This window comes from Eutrigla gurnardus (assembly GCF_963514095.1).
Source record: "Eutrigla gurnardus genome assembly, chromosome: 5".
Taxonomy (NCBI): Eukaryota; Metazoa; Chordata; class Actinopteri; order Perciformes; family Triglidae; genus Eutrigla; species Eutrigla gurnardus.
Genome location: NC_139919.1, coordinates 22,998,447 through 23,025,377, shown reverse-complemented (window position 1 = coordinate 23,025,377; position 26,931 = coordinate 22,998,447). Strand labels below are relative to the sequence as shown.

The 26,931-nt window shown below is 42.4% G+C and overlaps 5 protein-coding genes across 7 annotated transcripts; 3 read left to right on the top strand and 2 right to left on the bottom strand.

Moving 5' to 3' along the window:
• Positions 1-804: 804 nt before the first annotated feature.
• Positions 805-3,212, bottom strand: LOC311013568 (arylsulfatase I-like). The gene is made up of 2 exons (XM_084009681.1): positions 2,675-3,212; positions 805-2,387 (listed from the first exon to the last, which is right to left on the bottom strand). Exons 1-2 carry the CDS (start codon positions 2,986-2,988, stop codon positions 995-997), a joined length of 1,707 nt encoding a protein of 568 aa, XP_083865807.1. The 5' UTR covers positions 2,989-3,212; the 3' UTR covers positions 805-994.
• A 4,832-nt stretch (positions 3,213-8,044) lies between these two features.
• LOC311013441 (uncharacterized protein) lies at positions 8,045-12,444 on the top strand. Of its 3 annotated transcripts, XM_084009520.1 has the most exons (9): positions 8,045-8,305; positions 8,820-8,872; positions 8,960-8,991; positions 9,325-9,368; positions 9,473-9,647; positions 9,987-11,098; positions 11,162-11,399; positions 11,493-11,605; positions 11,710-12,444. In XM_084009520.1, the coding sequence occupies exons 1-9, from the start codon at positions 8,198-8,200 to the stop codon at positions 11,737-11,739; spliced, it is 1,905 nt and encodes a 634-aa protein (XP_083865646.1). In that variant the 5' UTR covers positions 8,045-8,197; the 3' UTR covers positions 11,740-12,444. The 3 variants fall into 3 exon arrangements, with proteins under 3 accessions (XP_083865646.1, XP_083865645.1, XP_083865644.1); XM_084009519.1 differs by having other exon boundaries at positions 8,046-8,305; positions 9,325-9,362; positions 9,987-11,399; XM_084009518.1 differs by having other exon boundaries at positions 8,046-8,305; positions 9,987-11,399.
• Positions 12,445-13,377: 933 nt separating this feature from the next.
• On the top strand, positions 13,378-17,692 carry tmco6 (transmembrane and coiled-coil domains 6). Its single transcript, XM_084010524.1, has 13 exons — positions 13,378-13,529; positions 14,010-14,116; positions 14,418-14,530; positions 14,641-14,824; positions 14,907-15,011; positions 15,304-15,395; positions 15,523-15,639; positions 15,777-15,891; positions 16,111-16,291; positions 16,546-16,640; positions 16,746-16,913; positions 17,004-17,138; positions 17,223-17,692. Exons 1-13 carry the CDS (start codon positions 13,439-13,441, stop codon positions 17,241-17,243), a joined length of 1,524 nt encoding a protein of 507 aa, XP_083866650.1. The 5' UTR covers positions 13,378-13,438; the 3' UTR covers positions 17,244-17,692.
• A 484-nt stretch (positions 17,693-18,176) lies between these two features.
• Positions 18,177-22,277, top strand: LOC311014099 (uncharacterized protein). Its single transcript, XM_084010488.1, has 7 exons — positions 18,177-18,615; positions 18,772-18,901; positions 19,031-19,144; positions 19,477-19,533; positions 19,637-19,762; positions 19,849-19,962; positions 20,478-22,277. The coding sequence occupies exons 2-7, from the start codon at positions 18,779-18,781 to the stop codon at positions 20,526-20,528; spliced, it is 585 nt and encodes a 194-aa protein (XP_083866614.1). The 5' UTR covers positions 18,177-18,615; positions 18,772-18,778; the 3' UTR covers positions 20,529-22,277.
• Positions 22,278-23,248: 971 nt separating this feature from the next.
• aldob (aldolase b, fructose-bisphosphate) lies at positions 23,249-26,126 on the bottom strand. The gene is made up of 9 exons (XM_084010487.1): positions 25,891-26,126; positions 25,235-25,347; positions 24,940-25,151; positions 24,773-24,827; positions 24,489-24,649; positions 24,309-24,392; positions 24,022-24,196; positions 23,736-23,935; positions 23,249-23,506 (listed from the first exon to the last, which is right to left on the bottom strand). Exons 1-9 carry the CDS (start codon positions 26,109-26,111, stop codon positions 23,411-23,413), a joined length of 1,317 nt encoding a protein of 438 aa, XP_083866613.1. The 5' UTR covers positions 26,112-26,126; the 3' UTR covers positions 23,249-23,410.
• Positions 26,127-26,931: the final 805 nt, after the last annotated feature.

Below are 26,931 nucleotides of genomic sequence, written 5' to 3'. Positions count from 1 at the left end.
AACAACCTAAATGTCATTAACAGATTACAGATAAGGGAAAAAGCTAAGGCTAGTAGCTGCTATCTCACAAGCTAGGTTTGTTTAGCCAAAGTACAGATAATGCGTTTTCATGGAAATTACATAGTATATCATTTTCTGATCTATAAACAGATGTCAGAATGAGAGCTATATGTTAATGTTGACCAAATATTGAGGCAAGTTACTGCAGTAAAGTGCGCTCGTCTTGGGAAATAATTGCTGCATGTCAGGAAATCTTCTTTTTGTGCCGCTCTGTTGAAATCATCTGTGAAATTGAACAGCAGTTTCAGCATGTTTAAAGTACATTTGTGAGGCAACTTGGATTTTGTTTTTGTTTTTTAAGTACTTCTCAATCTGCTGGGAGGAAAAGACGTGAGAATTATAAGCGCACATGTGGGAGACAACTTGAGTAGCTTAAGTAAAGATTCCACCCAAAAATAATATTCTTAATAAAATATTTACTTTAGAGCCCTTAGGGCATGAACATTCGTTTGGCCGCCTCAAGCTCATTTTAATTCAAGGGTCTTGCATGGCAACGAGGTGGCAGTATAAGAAAACCCTTGAACAAAAAGAGAAGGAGATGTTGCGTGAAAGAAATGAAGCTTGCAACTGATGTCACAAGAGGTAGTTAGTTACAAATGCTTGCAGATGATTTCTCCTTGTCATCTTGTCATCCATGTCAAATACAACAATTCGGATACTATGAAAATATAACCAGATCATATTATATCATCTTGTAAGATCGAATCAACTTTCATTTTCATTACAGAATTGTCAATTTGGGGGAACACACACTTTTATTCAAAATGGGTACAAACCAATTGAACAATTAATACTTGAATTTGATTTTTTTTATTTTATCACACATTTCTTCGAGAGACTGAACATACACCTGCAGCTACACATGGGTATCTGCAGCTATTTCTTGTAGAATCTTGGCTCCTTGTTCAACAAAAACAAACAAACAAGTGTCCTTCTATATCCTGTTGGACATGATTCTAGTGGTGAGTCTCCTGAAAAATGACCTGGACAATTTCAGCTTCTTCTTCCAATCCTTGTTCTTTTTCTGGTAGACGGTGTCCCAGCTGTCCTCCTCCTCATCTCCTACCCAGGGCACCCAGGCACCTCCGTTCAGGTGGGGGTCAGCCCGTAGGTCCTCTGATGGGTACCTCACTGGCACCGCAGTGCGATTGTAGTACACCAATCTAGCCAGCAGCTCTTTGACAACATCCGGCCTTTGCTCGGAAAGGTCAAACCGTTCGTAGGGGTCTCCGGAGATGTTGAAAAGCCACACAGATTTCTGGGGTACTGTGTGACGCTCCAGGTTCCACCAGCTGCCGGGGAAACCTGGAAGCATCTGCGGCGGTGTCCAGTCTCCATAGCCCGGGTCTCCGGTTAGGAGTTTCCAGTCTCCAGCTCGTATAGAGGCCTGAATGGCTGTATTCCAAATCCCGTGTCCTTTCTGCAGCGAGCCGCTGCGTGCGTGGTTATACAGAGGGTCAATATTGTGGAGGATCTCCAACCTTGGTGACTCCTTCCCCTCACTGATGGCTTCCCAAACATCATACCCATCCACCCCCTCCATCAGGGACTCATTGCCACCTGCTAACCCCACCAGCGTTGGGTACCAGTCCGTGATGTGCACCAGGGCTTTACTCACCCTCCTCTTCTTCCTCAACAAAGGGCTGTGGACGAACCCCAGACCCCGGATGCCGCCTTCCCAGTAGGTGCCCTTACGACCTCTGAGCGGCCAGTTGTTGCCGCCGGACAAAGGCTGGCCACCGTTGTCAGTAGAGAAGATGATGACACTGTTCTGGTAGTAGCCATACTTGCGGAGTGCGTATGTGATATTATGCACCGCCTCGTCGACAGCCGAGACCATAGCAGCGTATTTCCTGCGCGCCACATTTTCTAACCCGCGGTACGGGTAGATGTACTCCCGCGGCGACTGCAGGGGTGTGTGGACAGCTTGGAAGGAGAGGAAGATGAACAGCGGCTGGGACTGAGGATCGTGGGTTGCCAGGATCTTGCGGACTCTCTGCGTGTAGAGATGTGTGGAGTATTTGCCTCTCTGACCCCAGGCGACCGACTCCCCCTCGTGGAGGTCGAAACCACACCGCTCGGGGCCGTCACAGGAGTTGTAAGTGTAGTAGTTCACGCTGCCCGTTAGGGAGCCAAAGTATGTGTCGAAACCACGGCGAGTGGGCAGGCACTCCTTCTTGTAGAAGCCCAGGTGCCATTTGCCGACCATGTGGGTGGAGTAGCCGAGCTCCTGCAGTCTCTGGGGGAGGGTGACCTGGTCAAAGGGCAGGCAGTTGGGCTGGCGGGGCCGGATGATGGAGTGCTGCAGGCCAGTGTGGATTTGGTACCTGTAGGGTTAATGATTAAGAAAACATCCAGAAGGAATAATGTGTCATCATAAGATGGTTAGATAATTACACACAGAGGCCTCATGGCTTTAAAGTCAGGTAAATATATTATTTAAATTAATAAATTATAATTTGTCCTTTGATTATAGCAGATATTTTATATCAAATACTCTGCATAAGATGTCATTTCAACTGCTTTTGTTTCTCAAAAACAACAAATGACGAACAGATTGAGCACAAAATAAATCTGGTCCACACAGACAACAGCAAACAACCAAACACTTGACCTGCCGGTGATGAGCTGACTGCGGGAGGGAGTGCAGATGGGCTGGATGTAGTAACTCTCCAGCTTCACTCCGTCTGCAGCCAGTTTATCCAGCGTCGGGGTCCTGATGTCAGAGCTGTGATAGCCGATGTCGTTGAATCCCTGATCGTCCGTCATGATGAAAATTATGTGAGGTGGCTGCGAGACGGGAGACCTGTCGGCAAAAGTTTGGTCGGGCTCGTGTTCCACCTGGTTAGGGCTCATCAGGTCCCAGGTCAGGTAACCGAGGCTAAGCAAGCTCATCATAGAGAACCCGGTCAGAGCTGTCGTTGCCATGGTTCCTGTGACACTTAATGTCAGTCAAAGTTTTCAGTATATTGTCAGCAAATCATTGCGGAGTCTTAAAAGTGAACAAATGTAAAACTCATCAGATGTCACAAAAAAAAAAAAAATCCTTAAATGCAGTCCAGCAATCCAAAATGTACCGCTCAAGAAAAGCTACACCTCCTCCATCCTTACTGATCCCCAAACTGTTTCAGCCTTCTCTAAAAACATTTCACTTTCCCATTAGCCCCGCCCCTTTGCCTTGCTGCCTCACTGAAATAACATCAGCCCCCTACCACCCAAAAACACACAGAAATGTTTCTGCTATATCCAGGTGGTAATAACCTCGTATGAGATATCTAGTGGTATAATTTAATATATCCAGGCAGTGATATTTTTGCAAGATTTTAGTATTCCTCCTCTTCATTTGTGCCATTTCATGGTCACACTGCCAACTTTAGGAATTACTAGAAAGCAAGAAGGGAAAAAAAGTAAATTCCCATCCCATCCCATTCCCAGAAGGACTCCTCGCTCAGAAAAACACGGTTTGTGGGGGAGATTTGAGTCTCTGGGTAACTTCGAGGCCCTACACTCACAGACACTGTTCCCCACTCCGCTCCGCTGCTCTCACAAACACTGTCTTATTCTTCCCACTGTTTTTCTGAGTGCTCCGGACCCGAGGAGCGAGACAGAGCTGGCTTCCCAGACTCTGATAACATCTCCAACCAGGCCTCAAAGAGCCACTTCACAAATCATGTTACAGGTCGACAGAAAGCAGCAGGATACACACGGCCTCAGCACACACACATGCTTTTAACTTTGACTGGGAATCAAGGGAGTTCTGTGGAGAGTTGTGGAACGTGGAGCAGTGAATGCACGGGAATATAAAAGAAACGTATTTGTAAAGGAGGATACGGAGCTCGAGAGAAGGAACGTCAACGACCACGGCGTTCTGACAAAAATATTCTAGCATCCCTCCAGTGTCTGAATGTCATGTTCACTTTAAATCTAGGTCACTGAGGTGAAACATGGGGCCTGCGCATGAAAATGAGATGCTTCGCGAGTCCGGAGTTGGTCAACACACTGGAAAGCAAAACATCACACCTTGCAAATGTTGATATTGGTTACGGGGGGAGAGTTGCGGGCATGGAGGCCGCGTGGCAGCCAAAGGAAGTATGAGCCTGCCGTATAGAGGGCATGCAGCTGCGACTGTGGAGCAGAGCATCTGAGTTTAAGGCAGGTCAAGAGAGAGAGAGAAGAAAAAATGAATGCGATGCAACAGTTTTGCACACTTGTGTTTAAATATGTAGTTTTCCTAGAGCGAGTGGACAGCTGAAGGTCATCGCACAAACCCCACCAAAAAACAGGGAGATGTTATGCGATGGAATATGGAGGGGAATATATAAGTGTGTGTGTGTGTGTGTGTGTGTGTGTTTGTTGTCAGGGAAGTAAGAGTCTCCAGGTCTTTGAGAAATGTGACTCATCTGTTTTCTGTTTGCGTAACCATGGCAGCTCATCGGGTCAACAACAACTCCACTCACAAACAACACCGCCACACAAACAATACACATATACTGGCTCACACCGACTTAAACACACACATTAACACAAGCCACACCGATATGTACCACAGATATGACCGCCGTAGTTTGGAGTGAGAATGTGTTGCAACGTTACAGATGACATCACACATTTGCTCATCCCTTTTTGAACTTTGTCATATCGCCAAAATAAAGAATTCAATCATGAGCCAAGAAATGGTTTGATGACAGTATTTATGGAAACGTGTTACCTTACGACACCCTACGAGAAGGGCCATTAAATGTTGACCAAACACCGTATTTGGTTTCTGGAGGTTATTTTCAGTTATTTGTTTGTCATAACTTGACAAAGTTATGGCTAATGGTCGATGTCAAAATAAAAGCTCAGAATAAATGTAAATAATTCAAACATAGTAGGCAAACATGTCAATTTAATGAACCATGTCATGCTGACTTGGACTTGTTGTTGATCCATTTGTGACTCAGTGGAGATTGAATTTTGAGTCTGCTATCCTCAATGATTACATATCAAAAGGACATTTTCAGTGTGGGGTTTCATTTGGAGATTTTCTTATTTTCAAATCAAGAGTGAGCTTAATGAACAAAAGGCAAGAGCAGTATGAACGTATGTGAGTTTTATCTCCAAAGATTAGGTTTAACCAACTTTTATGCTCCGAACAAACACACAGAAACAGAAACATTCACTTGTACTGTATTGTATTCACATTCCAACCCGTTTCTAAGCCTTTATACTCTTTAAACATGAGTTGAAAAGGAAGCAGAGACTGGGGGTCCTACAGCTGCTGCTGCTGCTGCTGTTCTGTGTCGGGCAGCACCAGATGTTGGCTTTGGCTAAAGGAAGAGGTGCTGTTACCGAATACGACTGCTCTCCTTCACCATGAACACTACCCTCTTTCTAATCAACGCAGCCCTGCCAGTAAACCTGCACATTACTCCCCCTCTTTACCCAATTTTCTAATCTGAGTAAGACTGGTCGGAGGTTTTCTTTCTGCATGTGCACCGACCCCCGAGCCAAAACCCTCACTTCAATCGGACTGTATTCACCTTCTAGCGTACAAAAGTGTCTTTGTTTCTTGGGTTTGCTCGACATCGCTTTTTCTCCTCGGTTATCCTTTTTTTTCAATATCAGTTCATCAGATTTGCGCTAATCTCAGGGCAAAAGAGTCAATAACTTGCCCTCTGAAGGCAGACATACAGTAACTACATAGAAGCACAGTCGTTGAGAGAAAATGGATCAATGTTTTCAGGCTGTGAAATAGATAGAACACCTTAATGTAGATTATTTCCCCATTTAAAATAAGTTTATATGTGTCTTTGGATACGTTTCTGACACTTCAATTCTATGGAGCAGTGTGTAGGTTTTGGGTGATCTATGAATGGAGTCCAGAGTGATTGCTTTCTGTATTTTACCGGCTTGGCTTGGTTTCACTCTTACTGCTAATTTAAAAAGCTGTTTTCACAGATATACATCAGCATGACAAAGTATAGCTTTTAGCCTATAAAGTGTGATTATGAGAATTATCTCAATTTTGACTGAATATGCTATATGTTACTCCTTTTTCCTTTGTAAAGAGGAGAAGATAAATACATGCTTATGAGAGCACAATGAAAGTAACAACAAATCCCAGTTCTATCGGGTTTGATTTGTAGCCCTCCCTCACAGCGGATGTGGTTTACCCCGCAGAGTGTCAGCTTCAACAGCCACACCCTCAACTATCAGTAGATGTGCAGGGCGAGAAAAACAAGCATGTGTTCGAAGTAAAGAAGAAGAGTTTTAATCCGTATAAATGACACTCAGTTTCTCCTCCGTCTCTGCATCCAAACATTATGGCGTACCAGGTGGGACCTCACAGGTGAGGGGCCAGTCCAGGGCTCCATCGCTGGCCTCAGGCCCAGACCCGAAGGTGTGTTTGATTTGGCTCTTGTGGATCTGCAGCAGCACCTGGGCCGGAAGGCCTGACACAACACTTCATTATGGCCCTCCAGCAAAGCCACCTGGATGGACATGGACTCAATGAACAATCACTGTGTTTGATTGCTAATCTCTTAGAGCTTCATATTAATACATGCATACAAGTGTTCTAGTTAAAACTGTCTCATTGCAGCTCAGAAAGGCAGGTTGTGACTTTTTAAAGGTCCCCTGTAATAACAAATCTCACTGGGTGTAGTTGTAGGTAATTACCTGCAGAGTGAGCGCAGACGTGTGCTGCTAAACGTGTGGAATGTAAAGTAGATTTATTTCCTGTGAAACAGAGTGCCATTTACAAGCGTAACCTGTACAAATATTTTCACTGCGACGTGCCATCAAAGCAGAGGGAAAAGCCCTGCTTCTATTTTTCTTGCGCTCAAGGATGCTACGTTGTTTGGCCTCGTCTCTCCGATAACTTGATAACTTACTCTCTAAAGTTCTCAGTTATTATCAGTTATTATTACAATAAATTGTGTCGTTAAGAGCAAAAACAGGCTGGGGAAATATTACATTTCCAGTTTTACAAATTGTTATTCTTCTATAAAATCTTGGTGGTCTGTGCCGTCAACACGAATGGGAGCTGAGTCAGCCTCACAACCAGCTTTCTGTGGTGTGTGTGTGTGCTTAGTGGGGTCCACTGAGGACTAACGTTGAGTTTGGAATAGACACTGCTTACCTTTCCCGGTGTTGATCCATGAATGGGACTCTTTCAGCCGTTGGGTCCTGCTGACCCTCTGCTTACCCAATACTCTCCTCCAGCGTGACCCAAGGTCTCACCACTAGCTCTCTCAGATCCATTGCCCAGACCCCTTTAAATTCTTCCCTAACCAACCAGCCGAAAAAAGTCATGCTTTCATCCAAATACACCTGGGGGAGATCGACCTTCCTGGCAGCTTTAAAAACGTAAGTCTGATCTGTCAATTTGACTCATTGGTTCATCTGGCTCTGTGGTTGGAGGATGTTTTTCTAACATGAAGGGATTTGAGAAGAGTTGAGAAACCAACTGAAATTGGCATATCACTATTATGATCTCTTCCAGCTAAGTCCCATTGCCCCTGGAGGGAATTACCTAGAAGATTAGATTGATCTGAATCACACAGGCCTCGGCTGGTTTATGGGAGTGGCCGGCATGCTCACGGGTTTCTTTCCTGAGACAGGATATGAAACTCAAAATTCAACAAGAATCAAAGGAAGGTTAAGTGCAGGTAGAACCGAAAGAAATGTAAAGAAAACAGGTCTTTGTCAGTCGGTGTGAATGGCTCGATATAATACTGGGACCACTGTGATATTCTGCTTAATAAAAGCAAATAGAGGTGAAACCGCAGACTGTACACTGTGTCCAGACAGACCGGCCAACAAGGACCCGGAAAAGACTTTCCTACATAATAACTTAATTGGACATTTTATATCAGCGGCGGGGGGGGAAAGGCTTCATTTAAAATACAAACATTTAGCTTGGACCACTGGCAACTTGCGACGTGCCGAGTAGAGCCTGTTTCGCGGCAAAACTACATCCCCCATGGTGCATTGCAGCGGCGAACGGAACTACGTCACGAGTTCGGAGTTCAGCGTGCCACCATGCGTGTTTCGGTGGAGTAGCCTCGGAGTGTTTTGTTCGGGTTTTTAACATGAAAATGCGTGTGAGGTAGCCCGTTACCGTCGCGTGTTTGTTTGTCCTCGTGCGTGGAACATGTCAGTGAACGCACCACAGCACGAGCTGACCCAGCTGATCCACCGTCATCTGAAGGAGCATGGTTTCCACTCAGCAGCAGATGAGCTACAGAGGCACTGCCCACAGGTCAACGCCGCACACACACACACACACACACACACACACACACACACAGTTGCAGCTGCTGGACAATGTCTCATTTGAACGCAACAAATAATTTAAAAAGAAACTATTCCGTGCCTTCGCGCACAAAACTATTATGGCATTGAACCCCCCTCCAGCTATCGCCATACAAACGTTATGAGTCATGAAATAACTTCGATCGAGTGTCTTTCAGCTTCCGGGTTAACTCCCACACTCTTACCGTATTTGCGGTAGTTTTCAAACTCCTCATTTCCAGTCCGCCCCCCTCCCCCCTCTCTCCCTCCCTCATAATATAATGATTACATTGACATTTAGGGCATTTAGGACGATGATTTATTTTATTTGTTTATGTACACCCAGCTGCATCTGACTCTAAAAAGAGCTCTGATTCATGAGCCCTGTGGGACTGATTAATTTATAATAATAATGATGATGTTTTATACAAAGTTTTCCTAATAAACTGCTAATCGTTGCATGGTTTGATGCTTTTCTGCAGGCGGAGACAAATGCATCTGCCTCGTTGTTGGACATCTACAGTTCGTGGTTAAAGTGAGTGTGATTTTTCAACTCTCTGCAAGAGTCAAACATCTCGATTTGAATTTGGTGGTAGTGAAATATTGTTTCTCTTCCCGACAGTGACTCCAAAAAGAAACGGCGTCCAGCTAAAGGTATGACGATGTATTTATTAAAATCTTAATAGAACTGATGGATAAAATAGAAGTTGGCAGCATCATCAATACAAGGTAGCTGTTTAGAGATCTGTTTTCAGATAACTTGGGTTTTTCTTTCTATTTAAAATTGTTCTAAGATGTACTGTTTATTATGCAGTGATTTAAACTAAACTTTACTTAGCACTTCAAACCTTAATTTGAATGTAATTTAAGTTGTCGAAGAAAGAAAGGCAGCAGCACCTCTGAGCAGGAAGCCTGATCATCACTTGTAAAAGTCCTGTTGGGGGATGAAGTAAGAAATAATTTTAACCGATTGTACACCGTGTTTAGGTCCAGCTACACCAAGGAAAAAGAAGGAAAATGGAAAGGTGATTGTGTGATTTATTTTTTACTGCAACATTTGAGTGAATGGTTTAAGAACTGTTCATATGTGTGTTCTTTAACTTTACCAATTAGGTTGTTCTTTCTTTTCTTTTAGGCTGTGCCAGCAAAAAGAAAAAAGGGGGGAGGCAAATCTGCAGAAAATGTTGTGAAGGCGAAAAGATCACGGACCCAAACAAAAGACAAAGTTTTGGCTGCTGGAGGAGCTGATTCAGACTCTGACAGCAGTCTGGATGTAGACAAATGGAAGAATCTGCTCTTCCAAATGACAGGTGAGGGTATGAGAGAGAGACGGGGATCATTGACTAAATCCCACTAATATTTCCAAAGATCAAGCACTAAAACAAATTAGATTTGTCATATACTTCAGGTAAGAGGGAAAATGTGTTTTTAAATTGGAAATGGAAAGTACAGGACATGGTGGAAGATGAAAAGAGCTGGGTCCTCTCACTTTAAGGGAGAAGGCAAACCCCAGACAGGACAGCACCTCACCGTGGAAAACAGTGATTTCATACAAGCAGAGCTGTGCACAGTAGCTGTGTGTCTCTTTTCGTTGAAGCATTTTTGCCAACTGGCCATGTTTGTTCATTTCCGTCACCGTCCTTCCACAGAGTCTGACAAAGTCAAGATGGACACGATCAACGCGCTGGACTCGTCTATACCGCCGCCCGTGAAAAAGAGAGTGAGGAAACCCCGGGCCAAGCCTCCTGCAAAAACCGCCACCCCCGTTCAACAGAAGAATGGGACAGTTGGAAATAATGAGAAGGTTGAGGAGAAAGCCATGACAGAAACACCCATAAAGAAGAGTCCATCCAAGAGGAGCAGGACCAAAAAAGCAGCACCTGTGACGACCTCTGCTGCACCTGTGACGACCTCTGCCGCACCTGTGACGACCTCTGTCACACCTGTGACGACCTCTGTCACACCTGTAACGACCGCTGTCGCACCTGTGACAACCTCTGCCGCACCTGTGACGACCTCTGCCACCCCGAGCCAACTGCAAGGCATCATCACTATAGAACACAGTACAGCGACACCCACGCTTTCCCCACTAAAGCAGACGCCTAAGAAGGAGAAAAGGAAAGATGTGACTCCCAGTGAAATAAAAACTGATGAGACGTCTGAGCCCAAGAAGAAGAAGAAAAGGAAAAAGGAGATGACAGAAGAAGTGGAGGAGAATAAAGATGAGACTGGTGGAGATGAAAAAGACAGTAAAGAGGAAAAGAAGACTGAAGTCATAGAGCAAGAGTTTGATAAACCTGCAGAGAAGAAGAAAAAGGCAGAAGGGACGAAGGGAGATGGCAAAAAGCAAGAGACGGAAGAAGAAATGATAGTGAATAGCAAACATGGGGATGTTGCTAATGAGGAACTGTCAGAGTCAATAGTGCGAGAAAAGAAAGCCAAGAAGAAGAAAAAGGAGCAGGTCGCCGAAATAGTTGTGGAAAATTCTGTGCAGATAGTTGAAGAAAAGAAAGCAAAGAAGAAGAGAAATGAGATTGCTAATGGTGAAGAAAATCCAGAGCAGGATGTCACAGCCAAGAAAGCAAAGAAGAAGAGAGAGGAGAATCCTGATGAAGAAAATCCAGAGCAGATAGTTGAAGAAAAGAAAGCAAAGAAGAAGAAAAAGGAGAATCCTGGTGAAGAAAATCCAGAGCAGATAGTTGAAGAAAAGAAAGCAAAGAAGAAGAAAAAGGAGAATCCTGGTGAAGAAAATCCAGAGCCGGTCGTTACAGAAAAGAAAGCAAAGAAGAAAAAGGAGAATCTTGATGAAGAAAATCCAGAGCAGATAGTTAAAGAAAAGAAAAAGAAAAAAAAGCATAAAGCTGATCATAATGAAGAGACATCAGAGCTTGTAGTTGAAGAAAATACGACGACGAACAAATCCGAAAGCAGCGACAGAGAGGAAAATTCAAAGCAGATTACTGAAGGGAAAAAGAAAAAGGACTCGTCATTGAAAAATGATACAGAGCCAGCGCCTCCACCGAACCCTGAGACACCAAGTCCTCCAACTGAGAAGAAGAAAAGTGAGTAGATGACTCGTATTCATTGTGACAAAATGCAATTTTGTTTGTCGTTTGCGAGTTTGCATTCACTTTTTCCATTTGTCATTCTGTCAGAGAAAAGCAAGTTGAAATCGGCTGAGGTCCTAGAAACACCTGCAGCTTCTGTCCATGACGATGAAGCAACACAAACCCTCCAAACACCCTCAAGTGACACCCCTCACAGAAAGGTACCACTGTACTCAACTCTTCACCAACTCTTGTCAAAGCAGAACATGTTCAGTTGCTCAGATCTCATTTTGAATGTACATTTTTTTTCTGTATTTCTTCGCAGAAGAAGAAATCCCCCAAAGAACAGCCATGACGATGTTTGATTCTACATCAGAGTCAAAGGATGAAGGCGACACACCCCGTCTGTCTTATTTCGAATCGTATTTTTATGGTTCAAAAGACCATATAAAACTGTAAAGAGAAAAATTATTTTCTATTTTAGTACATTTGTTATCTTTTTATTTTGTTTCATTTGTTTACCCACATTAAGTGACATACAATGCTGTATTTTTTGTTTTTGTTTTATCTGATATTGCCATTTTAATGGCATGCCTAGAAAGGGATTTATATCTGATTGTGTCGTGGAATGACAGCTGGGATCGGCTCCAACCCCCCCGCGACCCTGAATACAGGATAAGCGGTAGACGATGGATGGATGAATGTGTGGTAAAATGGATGATCATATTCCTTTGAGGGAAATTCAGTCATTGATTGAACTGAAAAATGTCTCTTTTAAGCACATTCTCTTTCAGTCTCTGGAAGTTTTCACACGGTGGCCCTGAATCTTTAATTGTTCTCCATCTCTTTGTGAGGGAAAAAATAGAAAACATCACTCACAACATTTCTTGACCAATTTGTATTTATTCAAAAATATATTGAAAACTGTTTTAAAGAGCCATTTTTGTATCTTGTTTAATACCCGTTTGTGAAATGCATGTTTTTTAAACATCTGATGAAGCTTTCATATATGCATTTTACATTGTTTTTAATACAAATTAAACTGCATAGTTGTTTTTTTACTAAATACTGCCTACCTGAAGTCTTTTAAGCATATAGCCAGAAGATTAATGCAGTGTTGCTGTTGAGCAGCCTGGCTCTACCAGGTGTGAACGCTTGATGGCGCTGCAGCAGCTGGCTGAGGTCCGTCAAAAGTCACCTGAAAGAAGTTACCAACGGCTGATACCGTCCTTTATAAAGTAAGCAACTAGCTTAACTATCGTTTTACTAGCCTATTTTAAATTAAAATACATTTTTAAATTAAAATACATTTTTAAATTAAAAAAAACTTTTAAAAAACGGAAATAAAGTAGTATTTTTGCACTTCCGGTTCCCTTGTCTCAGAAGTTAAATACCTGAGGCCTGTGGAGATTTTAACCTTTTATACTAAGCTAAATACGTCACTAAATTTCACATTTATTAATATTCGTGTTTAGGGTCACACAATTAAAAGCACATCAAACATTTATTTTGTCCATGTCATTCTTTTTTGAAAATCTTTTTAGGGTTTTTTTATTGTGTTTTTTGTTGTTGTTGAGGAATGCAGTTTTAATGTGCAATTTAAAATTATACTGTACTCGTTCTAAATAAAATTAAAACTGTCGGGCGGAACTATCTCGTCGGTGGTGCCGTGAAATCACGACAGCAGTGTAGCTTGTTAATAGCCTAACGTTAGCTTCTGTCACGTTTACGCTTCATAAGTAGCGAAAGATAATATGTGAAGATTATTTTTGCTCAATAACACGTGTTATTATCATAAACATGTGTTTGCCACAGTGCTTATTTTCTTTAATATTCCTAAATCCAATGCAAAATCGGGGGACCCACAGAGCGACGCTAACTTCCGGTTTGGCCTACAGAAATCATCCCTCGAGCGCCATCTGCTGTGAACCTCCAACACGACAGCTTGAGTTTCACTGCGCATGTGCCATTGCCTATTGGTTTTTGAAACCTTTTTACCTCCTCGGCTTTCGGACTCGTTTCTCCCGCAGCATCCAGAAACATCAAATAACAAGATGTGGAGGTTAAATAAAGTTCGCCACAAAGCTGGTCGGCATAGCGACAGCTTGGAGGAGCTAAAATTAAAGAGGCGAGACCACGACAAAGGCGAGTGTTGGGGGGAAAAAAACGTTAACGTAACGAAGTGTTAATTTTCTAACTAAAAGTAAGTGTAACTAAAATTCCGATAGGCAGGTTTTGCTTTGACGTTAACGTTGAATCATTCTATAGGGGAAGTACGCTGCAACACTTAACGACAATATAGCTTAGTTATGTGTATGTATTTAGCGGTAACTAAGGAACAGATAATCGATCTTTAAAAAAAAAAAACTTGTTTGTGAAAGCCTAGCATACAGTCAACGTTAGCATTAACATCTTCCTCAAGCTAAAGTTAGCTACCAGCTACATTTTAACTCAAACAGGTAAAACTTAATTCCTCCAGCTAATGTGCAATCCCTATATTCAACTCATCATTAGGCTATCTGACAGATTGAGGGCATCTTGACACTGAACAGCTAGCTATGATGGGCTACTCTCAGATGCTGAAGCAGAAGGTGGTGTGATACTTGTCTATGTTAAATGTTGTAGCACTGAGACAAGCCCGCAGAGACAGACAGCTGGTGAGTAAGAGACTCCTCCTGAATGACGATGAGGACCAGCCAGAGGTCACCATGGATACTAGCTCAGGAGAACAGGTGAGATGAACGTTGTGATAGAAGGTGGGTGCCTTTAAATATCTTAACTAATGCTGTGTGAATTAAAATATTTAAGTGTCCAGCAACACTGTTATGCTCATTTGACAGATATCATGAAATACAGTGCTCAGCTCGTGTCTCTTCCCCGCCTCCTCGGCTCACATCTTGTGGGCAGGACCGAGAAGTGAGGAGAGAAGGCGAGGAAAGGAATTGAGGAGACATGTTAGCATATTGAAAAGCACCCAATGTTTTGGTAGATCAAGTAAAAAAATTTCATCTGAATCTGCTTCTCATTTCCAAGGACGTGGTCAGTTTGTTCCGAAAACTTCAACACACTGGACCGGAGAGGAAGGCCCACCTGAAAGCTTTGAGTAAAACTCTCCACGACCCATCAGCACAGCTCGCCTTCATCAAGTATGGTGGTGACTTTTTATCACCGCATCAAATGCCAGATTTAAATACATTAAGGACACACTGTTTCTCATCCGTCACAATGTCTGTGTACAAATCTGTCCTCCCTGTAGGCAGGAGAATAGCATGCATCTTCTGGTTGGTCTCCTCACTGGCGCTGATGCAACGTGCCGTCTGCAGGCTGTTCGCTGCCTTCATGAGCTGTCTCACTCTTCCCACGGCAGCGTGGCCCCGGCCTGTCTGCCTGCCACCCCGTACCTCCTCACCTACCTGTCTGGCCAGAGCACCAAGTTCACTGTAGGTACCCATTCATACCTGGTGGTGTCTGATAGCAGGGTGGGGGTTAACACTCCATGTATATATGTTCATGTGTTCACAGGAGCTGTGTCTCTACACTCTTGGTAATCTATGCCCAGACAGCGAAGTTGTAAAAGAGAAGCTCCTGGCCCAGGGAATCATACCAGCTCTGGCCAACTGTATCGAGGTAAGCTAACAAGATTCCGTCACCAATGTCTTTACTGAGCCTTGTTAATATGTCAGTTAATAATTTTTAGGTATTACATATTTGAATTTGTATATTATATTATATTTTTGGGTATTTACATGCATAAAACACACCAAACCTTTCTTGAAAATGTATGTCAACGGAACGATGCGTGTTGATGCTGTCATCTGAGCCGAGAACAGAGTCTGGATCCTTAGGGCTGTCCCAAATAACTACCAAAGCTCCACAGCTAAATGTTGACATCTCTTGATCTTTCTGTGTTTATGTCCAGAACCATCGACATAACCTTGCGGTGGTGGAAGCTGTGGGATTCACTCTCTCTCAGTTCCTCCAGGCCAATGATGCAGCAGAGAAAATAATCCCGTAATGACACCAATTTATCTCTCCATCCTTGACATTGCTGTTGTCTCCGAAAAAAAGCTCACATCATTTCATTGCTCACATTAAACCCTGTTGTCCGTTGAATGAGAGTCTTCCTCCGTGTCGGCAGGATGGTGCTTGCCTCCAGCTTACCTTCGAACTTGTTATCAGTCCTGACTCCTGACCCAAAGTTTGGCTTGGCCCCTGCCATTGAGTGTGCGTGGTGTCTGCACTACCTCACATCCAGGTGAGAGAGAAGTGTCAACAGTCTCTTATACATTATAAACTCAGTTGTTATTATTTGTGTTTGCCTCAAAAACAGTGTAATTTTACTCACCATTCAAATGATGATCTCTCTCTCCTCGCCTTTATCTCATTCCAAAGCATGAAGGACAACAGTGTGCTGCTGGCTCATGGGGCCCTTTTGCAGTGCAGTTCCCTGTTAGTGTCACTAGGTGGTGCTGTGGCTGAAGGAAACAAAGAAGAAGGGCTGGAGCTGGTTAGGAATTTCATTTCTGAGCTACATGTTTCATTATGTTTGATACGTTTTAAGGCTCTTGTTTGCATGCTCTGTTCTGATTTTATATTATCTGCCGTGTTATCAGACAATCCAAACAAATTTATTATGTGTTTTGATTGTTGATTTTCACAGTGAACAGCAGACAATCCACAGTCGATCTCCTCACTGAAATGTTGTCAATGTGTTCTTCCTCCCTAGTTTATCTGTCCTCTGCTGAGGTGCGTGGGAAACCTGCTGTCCTCCTGTAAAGTGAAAGACCTGAGCACTCAAGTGGGTGACGTTCGTGTCGTGGTTGCTCTGTGTGCACTTCTTCAGGCCTTCCTGCAGACTCAGCCAGCATTGGCGAGAGAGAGTGCCTGGGTTCTCAACAACCTCACAGGTTTGAACAGTGTGTTGCAGTCGCAACCTAATCTATCTGCTGGAAATGTCTTTCTTTGACCCCTTTTTGAAATATATCTGGTTCCAGATTTATAGTAGAACGTCTTTAGAATGCTGAAAATCTAACTTGCCTAAAGCTTTATGAAATTTGTGTACTATAATTTGAGGAATTACATCTGAGGATTGATATATTTCTTAGGAATTCCATTGTGTAATAAACTTTGTTCCAGTGCATGTACCATCTTGCTCCTGCAGCTCACTCCAGGTCTTCCTGCTCTGCTCTGCTGACTCTCAACTTGGTCCCTGGACTGATCCAGCTCCTCCCGTACTCCCAAGGCATCAATACTATGGTCTGTGCTAGCTCAAGCCAAACTTTGACCTTGTAGCACTGATGATGAATAATGTGTATGCAATTTTTTACGTCAAACTACTCTGTGCTGTTATGTTCTTATTAGATCCTGAGGGTTCTAGCGAATATTGCCCACAAGAAAAAGGAGTTCTGTGCCCAGCTGGCCCATTGTGGATTGCTGTCTGCACTTTGTTCCACCCTTAAAATGGCTGACCAAGAGATGGTGACCCTGAGTATGGATGTCCTTCACATGCTGGTACTTAGTGGGCCGCAGGTAAATGAACCAAACCAGATAATAATTCGCTTTTCTAGCCAGTTTCTGTAATTGTGACAGTTTTTAACCCAAGATATTCCTTCCCACTAGGTGGCAGAGGACTTTGTGAGGCATGGCGGGCTTTCACTGTTAGAAGCCACTCAGTACAACAGTGAAGGAGAGATTAGACGAAGAGCAACACTTCTCCTGGAAGACCACCTGCTCTCCCACTCCTCTTATTGCCAGGTAAATATTTTCATTTTGCAGTTTGTTGAATTTGCACTGATTTGGAATTTTAGAAATTGACTGATATCACGTGTTGTGCTGCAGGAGAACATCCCATGTTCTTGAAGCAACGGAGAGGCATCAAACACACACCTAGAGGGTACAGTGTGTCACCAATCCCATGAGGGTACACCTGCAGTGCAGGACTGCTCGTTTACACAATGTTATATTTAACAATGTTATATTCAAAGTCATTTTAATACATTTTTGAATATGATCTCCAGTGTTGTTATCAACAGTATTTTAATGTACCTAAAGATGAAATATTTTTTTAATACCTGAGACTCTTGGTGCATATTGTGCCAACATCACTTCAGAGACTGAAGAAGACTGATATGTTTGCTCATCAAAGGTCATCTGAGACTGAAACGCTTACTGATGGTGATGCAAAACCATGTTTTTGAGTGTTTTTTGATGATGATGGATTTTAGAAGTATCATGTACTGTGAGCCAATAATGTAATGTAATTAATGACTGTACACACATGAGATGAATAATAAATTAACAGCAACTTTAGTACATTTGTTTTGGTTTATTGTCTAGATGGGGATGGTAATAATCAACATTAGGGTTATTACTCAAGATCGATCTTTTCAACTATTGTAACAAATCTCAGCTGTGACTCTGTGCAACCAGAGAATAATAAACGTTTCTACAATGACTGCCTTTAACCCTGAGATATAATATTCTGATTGTTTCCTGCAGGTCTTTTGAATTCTTCTTACGAGAATGAATTTATACCTAACTGAAACAGTTAGTCTACTGATTAAATCAATTGACTGAAAGATAACTTGCAACTATTTTAATTTTATTTGTATTAATTAATCAATCATCATAATCAGTTAATTTAGAAAACAATCAGCAGATGCATTATTAATGGCATCTTTAGTTGCAGCCCGACTTCTGCCCACATCCATTAAATGTAGATTAGAATTAAGACTCTTGACCTCACCCGTGCAGTTTATACATTAATGGTTCAAATCTACTTATAACCCACATTTTCTTCGACATCCAGTAAATAAACATGTAGTCCTGGCTGTAAGTTTTACTGTATGCCATGACTGACTTCAGAAAGTTGAGCTTGATTCACAGAGAGCCATTGCATCACACCAGGAAGTTGCTCTTGTGAAACAAAACATTGTTGAAACATTTTCCAACTGTTCTTTACCCACAAAGCACCACTTCAGTTTTCATAACATTTGCCATTGTTGTCTTTTTGTCCTTGGATTTCCACAAAGATCTCAGTTTTATTTTTACTTGACTTGGTAAAAAAATTGGATTGAGGAACATCCTCAGTCTGTAACTTGCAAACAAAGTGTTCAGCTCCACCCCTTAGTGAAAAAGAAGGTCTCAGATTTCCCCACTTCCTCTTTCCACCCACAACATTCCCTTCCCGTTATCTTCCACACTGCTTCTCAGCCTGAAGAACTAATACAAGGTGGGTCACTTCATGTTTTTGCTTTTTCTTTAAGACTCCTACAATCTGGCATGCAGCTGGTATCTGCACTAAATCTGCCTCTTTAAATCTGCTTAGTGGTGGAGAGAATACATCTGGTTTGATTTCTTCTTCTTCTCCCCTCCCACAAACTAACAGTGTGGCAATGGAGGGAACAACTAGAGACAGAGCAACAGGAAAGGGTGAAACTCAGGCGGTGGACAACGTGTTACTGATGGACAGCAAACCTCTGCATCGCTTCGTCCAAAAAGAGCCCAGAAGTCTTGGGGTAACACGTTAGACAATCCAGGGCCACAGAAGTAGTGTTGAGCTTGCATGTTTACACAAAGAGCAGCTGTGATCCGTCATTCTCCTGTAGATACTCTAATTCATCCTTCCTTCCCTTTCGCCTTCTCAGATTGTCATTATGATCTTTGGCTGTGCAGAGGTCCTGATGGGATTTCTGCTGGCCCAAGTCAGTGATCGAATGTCTTCTCATGGAATCTACATTCCCTTCTGGCAGGGAGCTCTGGTACATAACATTTGGTGCATGCACCTATCTATAAATAGCAAGAGTTAAATAAGCATACTATTATTTTAAGTCAAGTTCAATTATTAAATGATTTACTGAATTAAAAATCCTTATATTTTAACAGTGCAGGCCATTGGGTAGACTGTGGATTGTGTTGTATTCTGCATTATATTCTACATTAAATACGATTAATTCTCCAGTTGCCTTCAACATTAACATGACGTGATCAAGGCTGGAAAAGCAACATACAATCATCAAAATATCCTTTGGGTAAATGACAACGGAACAATGATGTGATCATATTTTTATTTTATTTTTTGGTTTGTTTTAAGTTTATTGTCTGTGGAAACCTGTCTATCTACACTGAGATCCATCCATCCAAGAAGATGGTATGTATATTGTGATTTTACACTGTAGAGACGGTGTTTAAATGTATCTCTCTTAATAATTCACAACCATATAACCAAAACGTGTTGATCTTATCTTTCCCAGGTCACTGTATGTTTGGCAATGTACGTGGTTTCACTTTTGGGAATTGTGGTCTCCGTCGGCTACCGGATTTACTTATTAAGCTTCATTAACTTCATGAGGTACAGACGCTATGCTGATTATGATCTGGTGAGTTACAGCTCATACAGTTTATGGAATTGGACACATTTTCAGTGCATATGAATAACTTTCTCTTAAACTTTCTCTTGTTTTAGAACCAAATTCTTAGCATTGAAGTCGTATTGTTCACCTCCTCTCTGTGTGTGTCGGTGCTTCTCATCTTCTTGTCTACCATCGCACGGCTTGCCCTGAAATCCACACAAACTCAGGTAAAACGTTTTTCACCTTTACTTCATCTGAAAAATGTCTTTCCCAGTGACAGTTGTATAATATACTATGCTACGGAGCCAGACATCCGGTTACCCAACTGAACCGGAAGTATGTTGAAAAACGTGGAAGTACATTTGCACTTTGCAAGATCTTGTAAAACTAAGATACTAAGTCCATGTTTTTTTGTAAATGCCAGAGCCATGACTAAAGAAATTATAATCTAGGTTGCATTAATGGGTTTTTTTCTGCTCTTGAATCATATCTTTTTTGAACCATAATCGAAACCGCTCAGATTTATTATCAAACTGGTTGATAGTTTGAAAGGTTCCTTCATATGATCTTAACTGCACAAAAAGTACGCCACAAAATCAGAATTCAACAGAAATGCAATTCTAAAATGTCCAATTCAAACAACCAAAACAATGAAATGACTCGCCAGCTGCGTGTTATTGTATTGTTATTGCCTTCTTGTTGTCCTCTCCCCTAACACAAAGCACCTCCGTATCTTCAACAGGTCATTGTCCAGCACATCCCACCACCCCTGAGCAACACACCATCGGACTAATCTCCACCTTTTTTGAAGTATTAATCCACAATCACTTGCACTAGTTTCCCTGCAGCAGACCTACTCTGTGCAACAAACATGTCACCCTTCTGTAGATGCGACGCCACCTGGAGGCAGGAGCTCTGTAAAACCCAGCCACGGCATTTTTTTAGTGATCTACATCCGCATTGGGCGTGTAACTGCAGTAAGGAATGCATTACTTAACCTTTTGGAAAAGCTTGTTTATGTGAGGGGGAAAAATATTTTACATGCACTTAACATATAAAAAATGTATTGTATGGGTCATATAGTCGTAAACACTCAGCTATGGGATATTAATTTGACTTGAAGCCTCCAAACTAACAGGTCTTCCATTCTATTACTGATATCTTTCAATTAAGTCATCAATATGCCATGGTAATATTATATATCCTTCACTCTTAATGTATATTGTACAAACAATAATAGACATTCATGTTAGTTAACACTGGTCAGCGTAAAATGTTAATGTTTTGAGGGTTTTTTTTGTTGTTTTTTTTTCAGAAACTTGCCCAAAGTCATTTTTTGCTTGTCCCTTAACAAATTGTTTTATTTATTAACAGTAAATAATCACAGTAAAGACCTATTTTATGTAGTTAAATGAATCTGGAGTTTCGCCCACATCTTCTCAACTGTTTCCAAGATAATGCAGCTCATAAACTTAAACTCATAAACTACTGCCATACTGTTTAGTATGCTAGAAAAAAAAAATATGTAGTGAAATGCAAATGCAGTATGCAAAAAGTACCAGGATTTCTCACTGCATCCGCTCACATATTCCAGTATGCAAGCCACGGTGCTTTTCTGGCTATTCTGACCCACCATCCTCCTCCTTTATGAGGGTCAAAGTTCAAGGTGCATTGTTATGACCATTCTCTCTACTGGCCATCAGGGGGCGACTCCCCTGGTTGCAAAAAGAAGTCGGATTGCATGGTAGTCTATTTGAAAATGACCCTACTTCTCATTTGATTCATTATCCCAGTAAACATGAGCTTAATCAGGGCTACCTTGTGCTTGATCGCTGCCGATGCAGTTAGCTAAATTACTTTAACACTTAGCTTTAAAGTTTACGTTGAATTATGTAAACTAACTTTACTAACAGCTTCGCACCAGAAGCCAGATTGAGCCAGATGCAGTAATATTGCCACTCGTGTATTCTTTTTTTGCCACTTGTATGATCGGGCAAGTGAGTTGCCTGAAATTGTGTTTTAATTGCCCCGGGCAAGTGGACAAGCGTTGTTGATTTTATGTGGACACTTACCGTTAATTCTTTATCCTTATCGTCAACGTGTGTGATAATTATCTACGTTAGCTGCATTTTTATGACAATATGTGCAGCGTCTGAGTATTGCAACTTCAATCATGTCAACCTCTGTATACACTTGGTTGCCGATATGTTACACTGACTTTGGAGGAGGGAGCCGATGTGGGCTTTGTGTTTTGATTACAGGACGGTTCATCCACCTGTGATCGCAACTTTTACATTTGTTTGAAATAGATTACATTATATTGGAATACAATCCTTATACATTCATCCAGCAAATTTAAATAAGCATATGACTGAATGTATATATATTTTTTACATGTGTTCAATTTTACTGTGATATGAAGAACCTGTTGCCATGTTTTGTCTGTGAATGTGTGCCAAAGCAATATTTTGAATTTAACAGCTTATCTGGTGCCATAAATGTAATGAGTCTTTGTTAAATAAGCAATACAATGATAAAACAAATTGATTTGATATTTAACACATACTGTACACATCCATATGCACAAAGGGCACTAATGCTGTCTGCACAAGTCATTCCACACACCGTCACGTTCTATAGATGATCGCTAATTATTTTAATGTTACCAAATTGATGATTAGGCATTTAAAAACTATCTTAACATTTCTAAATGATATTCAGGTTTTTTTATCCTGCTTTGAATTTTACATTGAAGCAACACCTTCAGTAAGATCACTAGACGGTGTCCTTAAATGCTGTCAGTATTTCCCCATGACTTGTGTAAGCAGTGGCTTCATCCTAGTTCTGTTTTTCCACAGACGGTAACCTCAGCTCTTCCTCCTTTGTGCAGATTCAAAGTCGTCTTTGTGACAATGATTTGACGGAGCGATGCATTAGTCAACTATTATACCTTCTACAGTGTATGCAAGACATTTAGTCAGTGGTGGACGATACACACAAAACAACTACAACAGCAAGACATCACTGGCAACAATCTCTGAAATCACAAAAACTGCAACTGACACACGTTATAAGAATTTTGTATAACCTCATGATTTTGGTCTTCTTTGTTTTCGTTAGGGTCTTGTTAGTTTTACGACTTTGACATCCTCATTGACCTAGGAGGCCCCATGTCTTCAAGCATATGTTGAACTGTTTATGACTTTAGTATCCCCACTGCTGACCTAAAAGCCCTATTTTAAAGTGACTAGTTGTTATCAGGGGCCCTGTGCACATGAAGTCTTGTTCTACATGAAGATTAACCGTCAATGAAGCGTTATCTCCTATACCTTTAAAAGACTCAGGTCACAACACTGATTTAAGCACTTCCTCTGTAGCAGCCTCATACGTTGTTGCATTGTAACTGCTCCTCTTGGCCAAGATTAAAGTCCGACGTCACTTCTCTGTCTCCGATCTCCTCCTTGGGTGAATTTATTCGTTCACGAGTGAATTCATTTAACAACACCAGCAACATCTTGGTCACTTAATTTATTTCATCGAGTAGACAAACGGTATTTCAGTGTTAGAATGGAAGTCTTCCTCTGACATGGGAAGTAAAATCTTGCAGAGGCATTGCATGTTGTGATATTTGGTCCATGTGCATTTTTTTTTTTTATTGTTTAACATTCACAGTATTTAATAGACATAGCTGGCTGTGTACAGAGACTGCATGGAGGCGTCGTCAGCTGAGGCGGAGGGCTTGTACTCTCCTTTGGCAGCCAGTCCATTGGTCTGAAGAGAGCAACAGAGGGGGGGGTAGTTAGGGCAAAGTCAAATCCGAGTGTTAATGATCAGCCTGGACCACATTAGTGCAAGGCTGAATGGGCAAAAGTCTTTTGTATTTAATCATTTACCAGTCTGTAAAGTTGAGTAATACAAAGAAGGATTAATTTAATAGCACAGTCCACCACGACACAGCATTTATTATTGATGATAGCAGCTGGTGCCCTCTGAGACTAACCTTGGCCCTGCTGAAGAAAGCTTGCTGTGCTGCCACCTTGTTGGCGGCTTTGCCCTGCCAGGCTGCGAGAGCAGAGGCTTGGAGTGCACGACCGTAGGAGAAGGTCAGCTTCCAGGGGCGATGGAGGGGCACCTGGTTGATGGCGCTCAGGTTGCGGGAGGCCTCCTCCTCACTCTGGCCTCCAGACAGGAAGCAGATGCCTGGGAAAGACACAGGAAGCGGTATGCCATTGAGTCCCGTGTGCTTTTGAAGCTAAAAAGGGACAAGCTGGCCTCATGACACTCACCGGGCACGGCAGCGGGGACGGTGCGCCTCAGAGCCGTCACTGTGGCCATGGCAACCTCCTGAGGGGTGAACTTCTTAGCGCAGGAGTGTCCGGCAGTGACCATGTTGGGCTTCAGCAGAGTGCCCTCCAGGTAGACGTGGTGTTCGGACAGAGCCTTGTACACGGCAGCCAGAACCTAAACAAACGTGGCAGATTTATTACGACACTTGCTTTAAAATGTGGTCTGATGGGGAAAAACGTTCTCCTGCTGGCGTTTTGGCCGACTAAGCCAAAGACTATAAACAAACCTTTTCTGTGACGTACTGGCAGCGCAGCAGGTCGTGGTCTCCGTCGGGCAGGATCTCTGGCTCCACGATAGGGACCAGGCCATTCTGGTGGAGAATATGGACGTCAAATTAAAATGAATAACCAGCAGGAAATATTTTTGATTCAGTCCATGATTGCCCAGCACACAAACACACACACACCTGTTGGCAGATACTGGCATATCTGGCAAGGACATTGGCGTTCTCCTCAATGGCGAGAGTTGATGGGCAGCTTTCTGAGATCTTGAGCACACACCTCCACTTGGCAAAATCACAGCCGTCCTTCTTATACTGGGCACAACGCTCCGAGAGTCCATCGAGACCTGTAGGGGGGGAAACAATCCACAGAATGTTAGCATGCTGCTGGTTGTGCTCAGTCTACATCATGTTGCTGAAGCTTGCAAAGAAATTTACGTATTTAGCAATACATCAATTTCAAGTTTCACCTTGTGTGGTGGTCTCTCCGTCTGTTCCGTTTAGACCAGCTGTGCCTTTGTCCACCTGATGCATGAAAATCAAAACACAGCCAATAACTCACAGGGTCAACACGTGGAGGAACCAGAAGCTGCTTGCAATCGAATCGGCTCAATCTGCCCTTTTAAAGGCTCCTCACCTTGATGCCGACAACGATGCCCTGATCCTTGACGACTTTGGGGAAGAGCTTGCCACTGTCGGCTTTCTGGTAGAGTGTCTCGTGGAAGAAGATAACCCCACCGATGCAGCTGGACATCGCGGGGTCCGAGGAGAAGAGGAGGTCACGGAAGCAGCGACGGTTCTCCTCGTTGTTCTCCACTTTGATTTTCTCCAGACGCTTTCCCATGGTCCCTTGACAGGAGAAGAGGGTACGGAAATGATTAAGGTTGCATACTTAACTCGTATAGAATGATACCTGGAGACTCGAGGCACACCTGTTGACTCATCTGCTGCCAGAATTCCCTTTCCCGTTGCCACGATCCTCTGAGCAATGTCAGAGAGCTCCTTCTTCTGCTCCGGAGAGAACGATGGGAACTGATGAGTCATCCTAGAAGAGAGAATGATATTTCACAGTTGGTTAGAAATCCCTCAAGACTAAAGTATGAGGAAGATTTTAACACAATGAACGCATCAGGCTGCCTCCGACTTCCTGCTTCTCTTGCATCACCTCTGTAAATAGTTGGCTGGTCTGGTTGAACTTCGGCCTTCAACCAGGTAAGTTCTGACATGAGATGTTCAACGTAAGTCCATAGCTCACTCTCAACTTGTCGCCTCCATGACGTTTATCAAATACATAAATAGGTCTGCAGCATAATGTGAACTACAAAATTTTAACTACAATTAAATCATTGTAACTCGAGCACACAGACTTGACAGCCTATTTATCCAGTTCTACAAAGACTCTAGACTCAAAGACTATTGCAAATGTCCATTTAATCCATTACTGTAGCATTACTTCATCGCTGCATAGAAACACGAGGAAACACGAAGATGCAAAAAAAAAAATTAAATTCACTTTGCATGAAAACAAGTGGGAATCTGCCACAGAAACCAAATGCAAACGCTCAAAACTAGAAAAAAGACGTCTTACTTGAGAGTTTTGTCAGACAGCGACGGCAACAGACGGTCTATGGAGCCTCCCAGCAACAAGTTGACTGATAGAGAAGGCCGAAACAGCGAACACAATGCTGTATTTATCGCCTGCGCGTCGCTGTGGAGGAGGCGCTGCTCGTGACGTGGCGGGGCGTGTGTCACCGTGGCAACGCCATTGGGTCCATCGGACACGCGGGGGCGGAGTTTGCATGATATCATCAGTGTTCTTTTGTGGACTTTACTTCGTATCCGGATGTAATGAGTTGAAGGGAACATGGAGGGAACACTGTGTGTCGCCTGAAACAAGTTATACAGTTATACAGGAAAGCATAAATGCATCGCCCGAAACGACCCTGCCTCCTATTGAAATGTAATATCAGAGGCAATGTAGCACTTCAGGTTTCTTTAGTTTCCAATCCCAAGATAAAGGAAGGAATGTATTTGCATTAATAATGTTCCAGACATGTTAACTACTTTAATGATTAAATATGTCAATATTTGTCTCATTTAATTGAAATGTCATCTTCCAGAGTCATTCAGTCATGACATAACGGTGTGCATTTGTTTTTATATAATCATAATAAATGACCTTTTCCTCTCCCTGCAAATTCATTTTTATTATGTGTATGCTGTATGTAACTCAAAACTAATATAATTCAGAAATGCATCTATAGTTCTGATCAGGGAAAACATCAATTTTCATTATAATTGATTCACTTTCAAATTTATTGTCACTTATTGGACACAAATATGCCCTTAGATACAACAGAAAAGATAAACAGTGTTTTCATGCTTCCTTGTGTATCTGCCTCATGCGTCACATCGCTTGTCAAGCACGTCATGCATAAACAGTTCTCCTATCGATTGCTGAAATGTTGCCCCCCAAAAAAACGTGTAGTGGTCATTTGTAATGCGCACAGGTCCATGAGTGACCTCAGCAGATATTTGAACTGATAGGCTGGGGGTAAATCTGTAACTCACAATTAAGTAGGCCTACTTTTACACAATCTGGACTCTGCACCCAGTGCAATGTACTCTT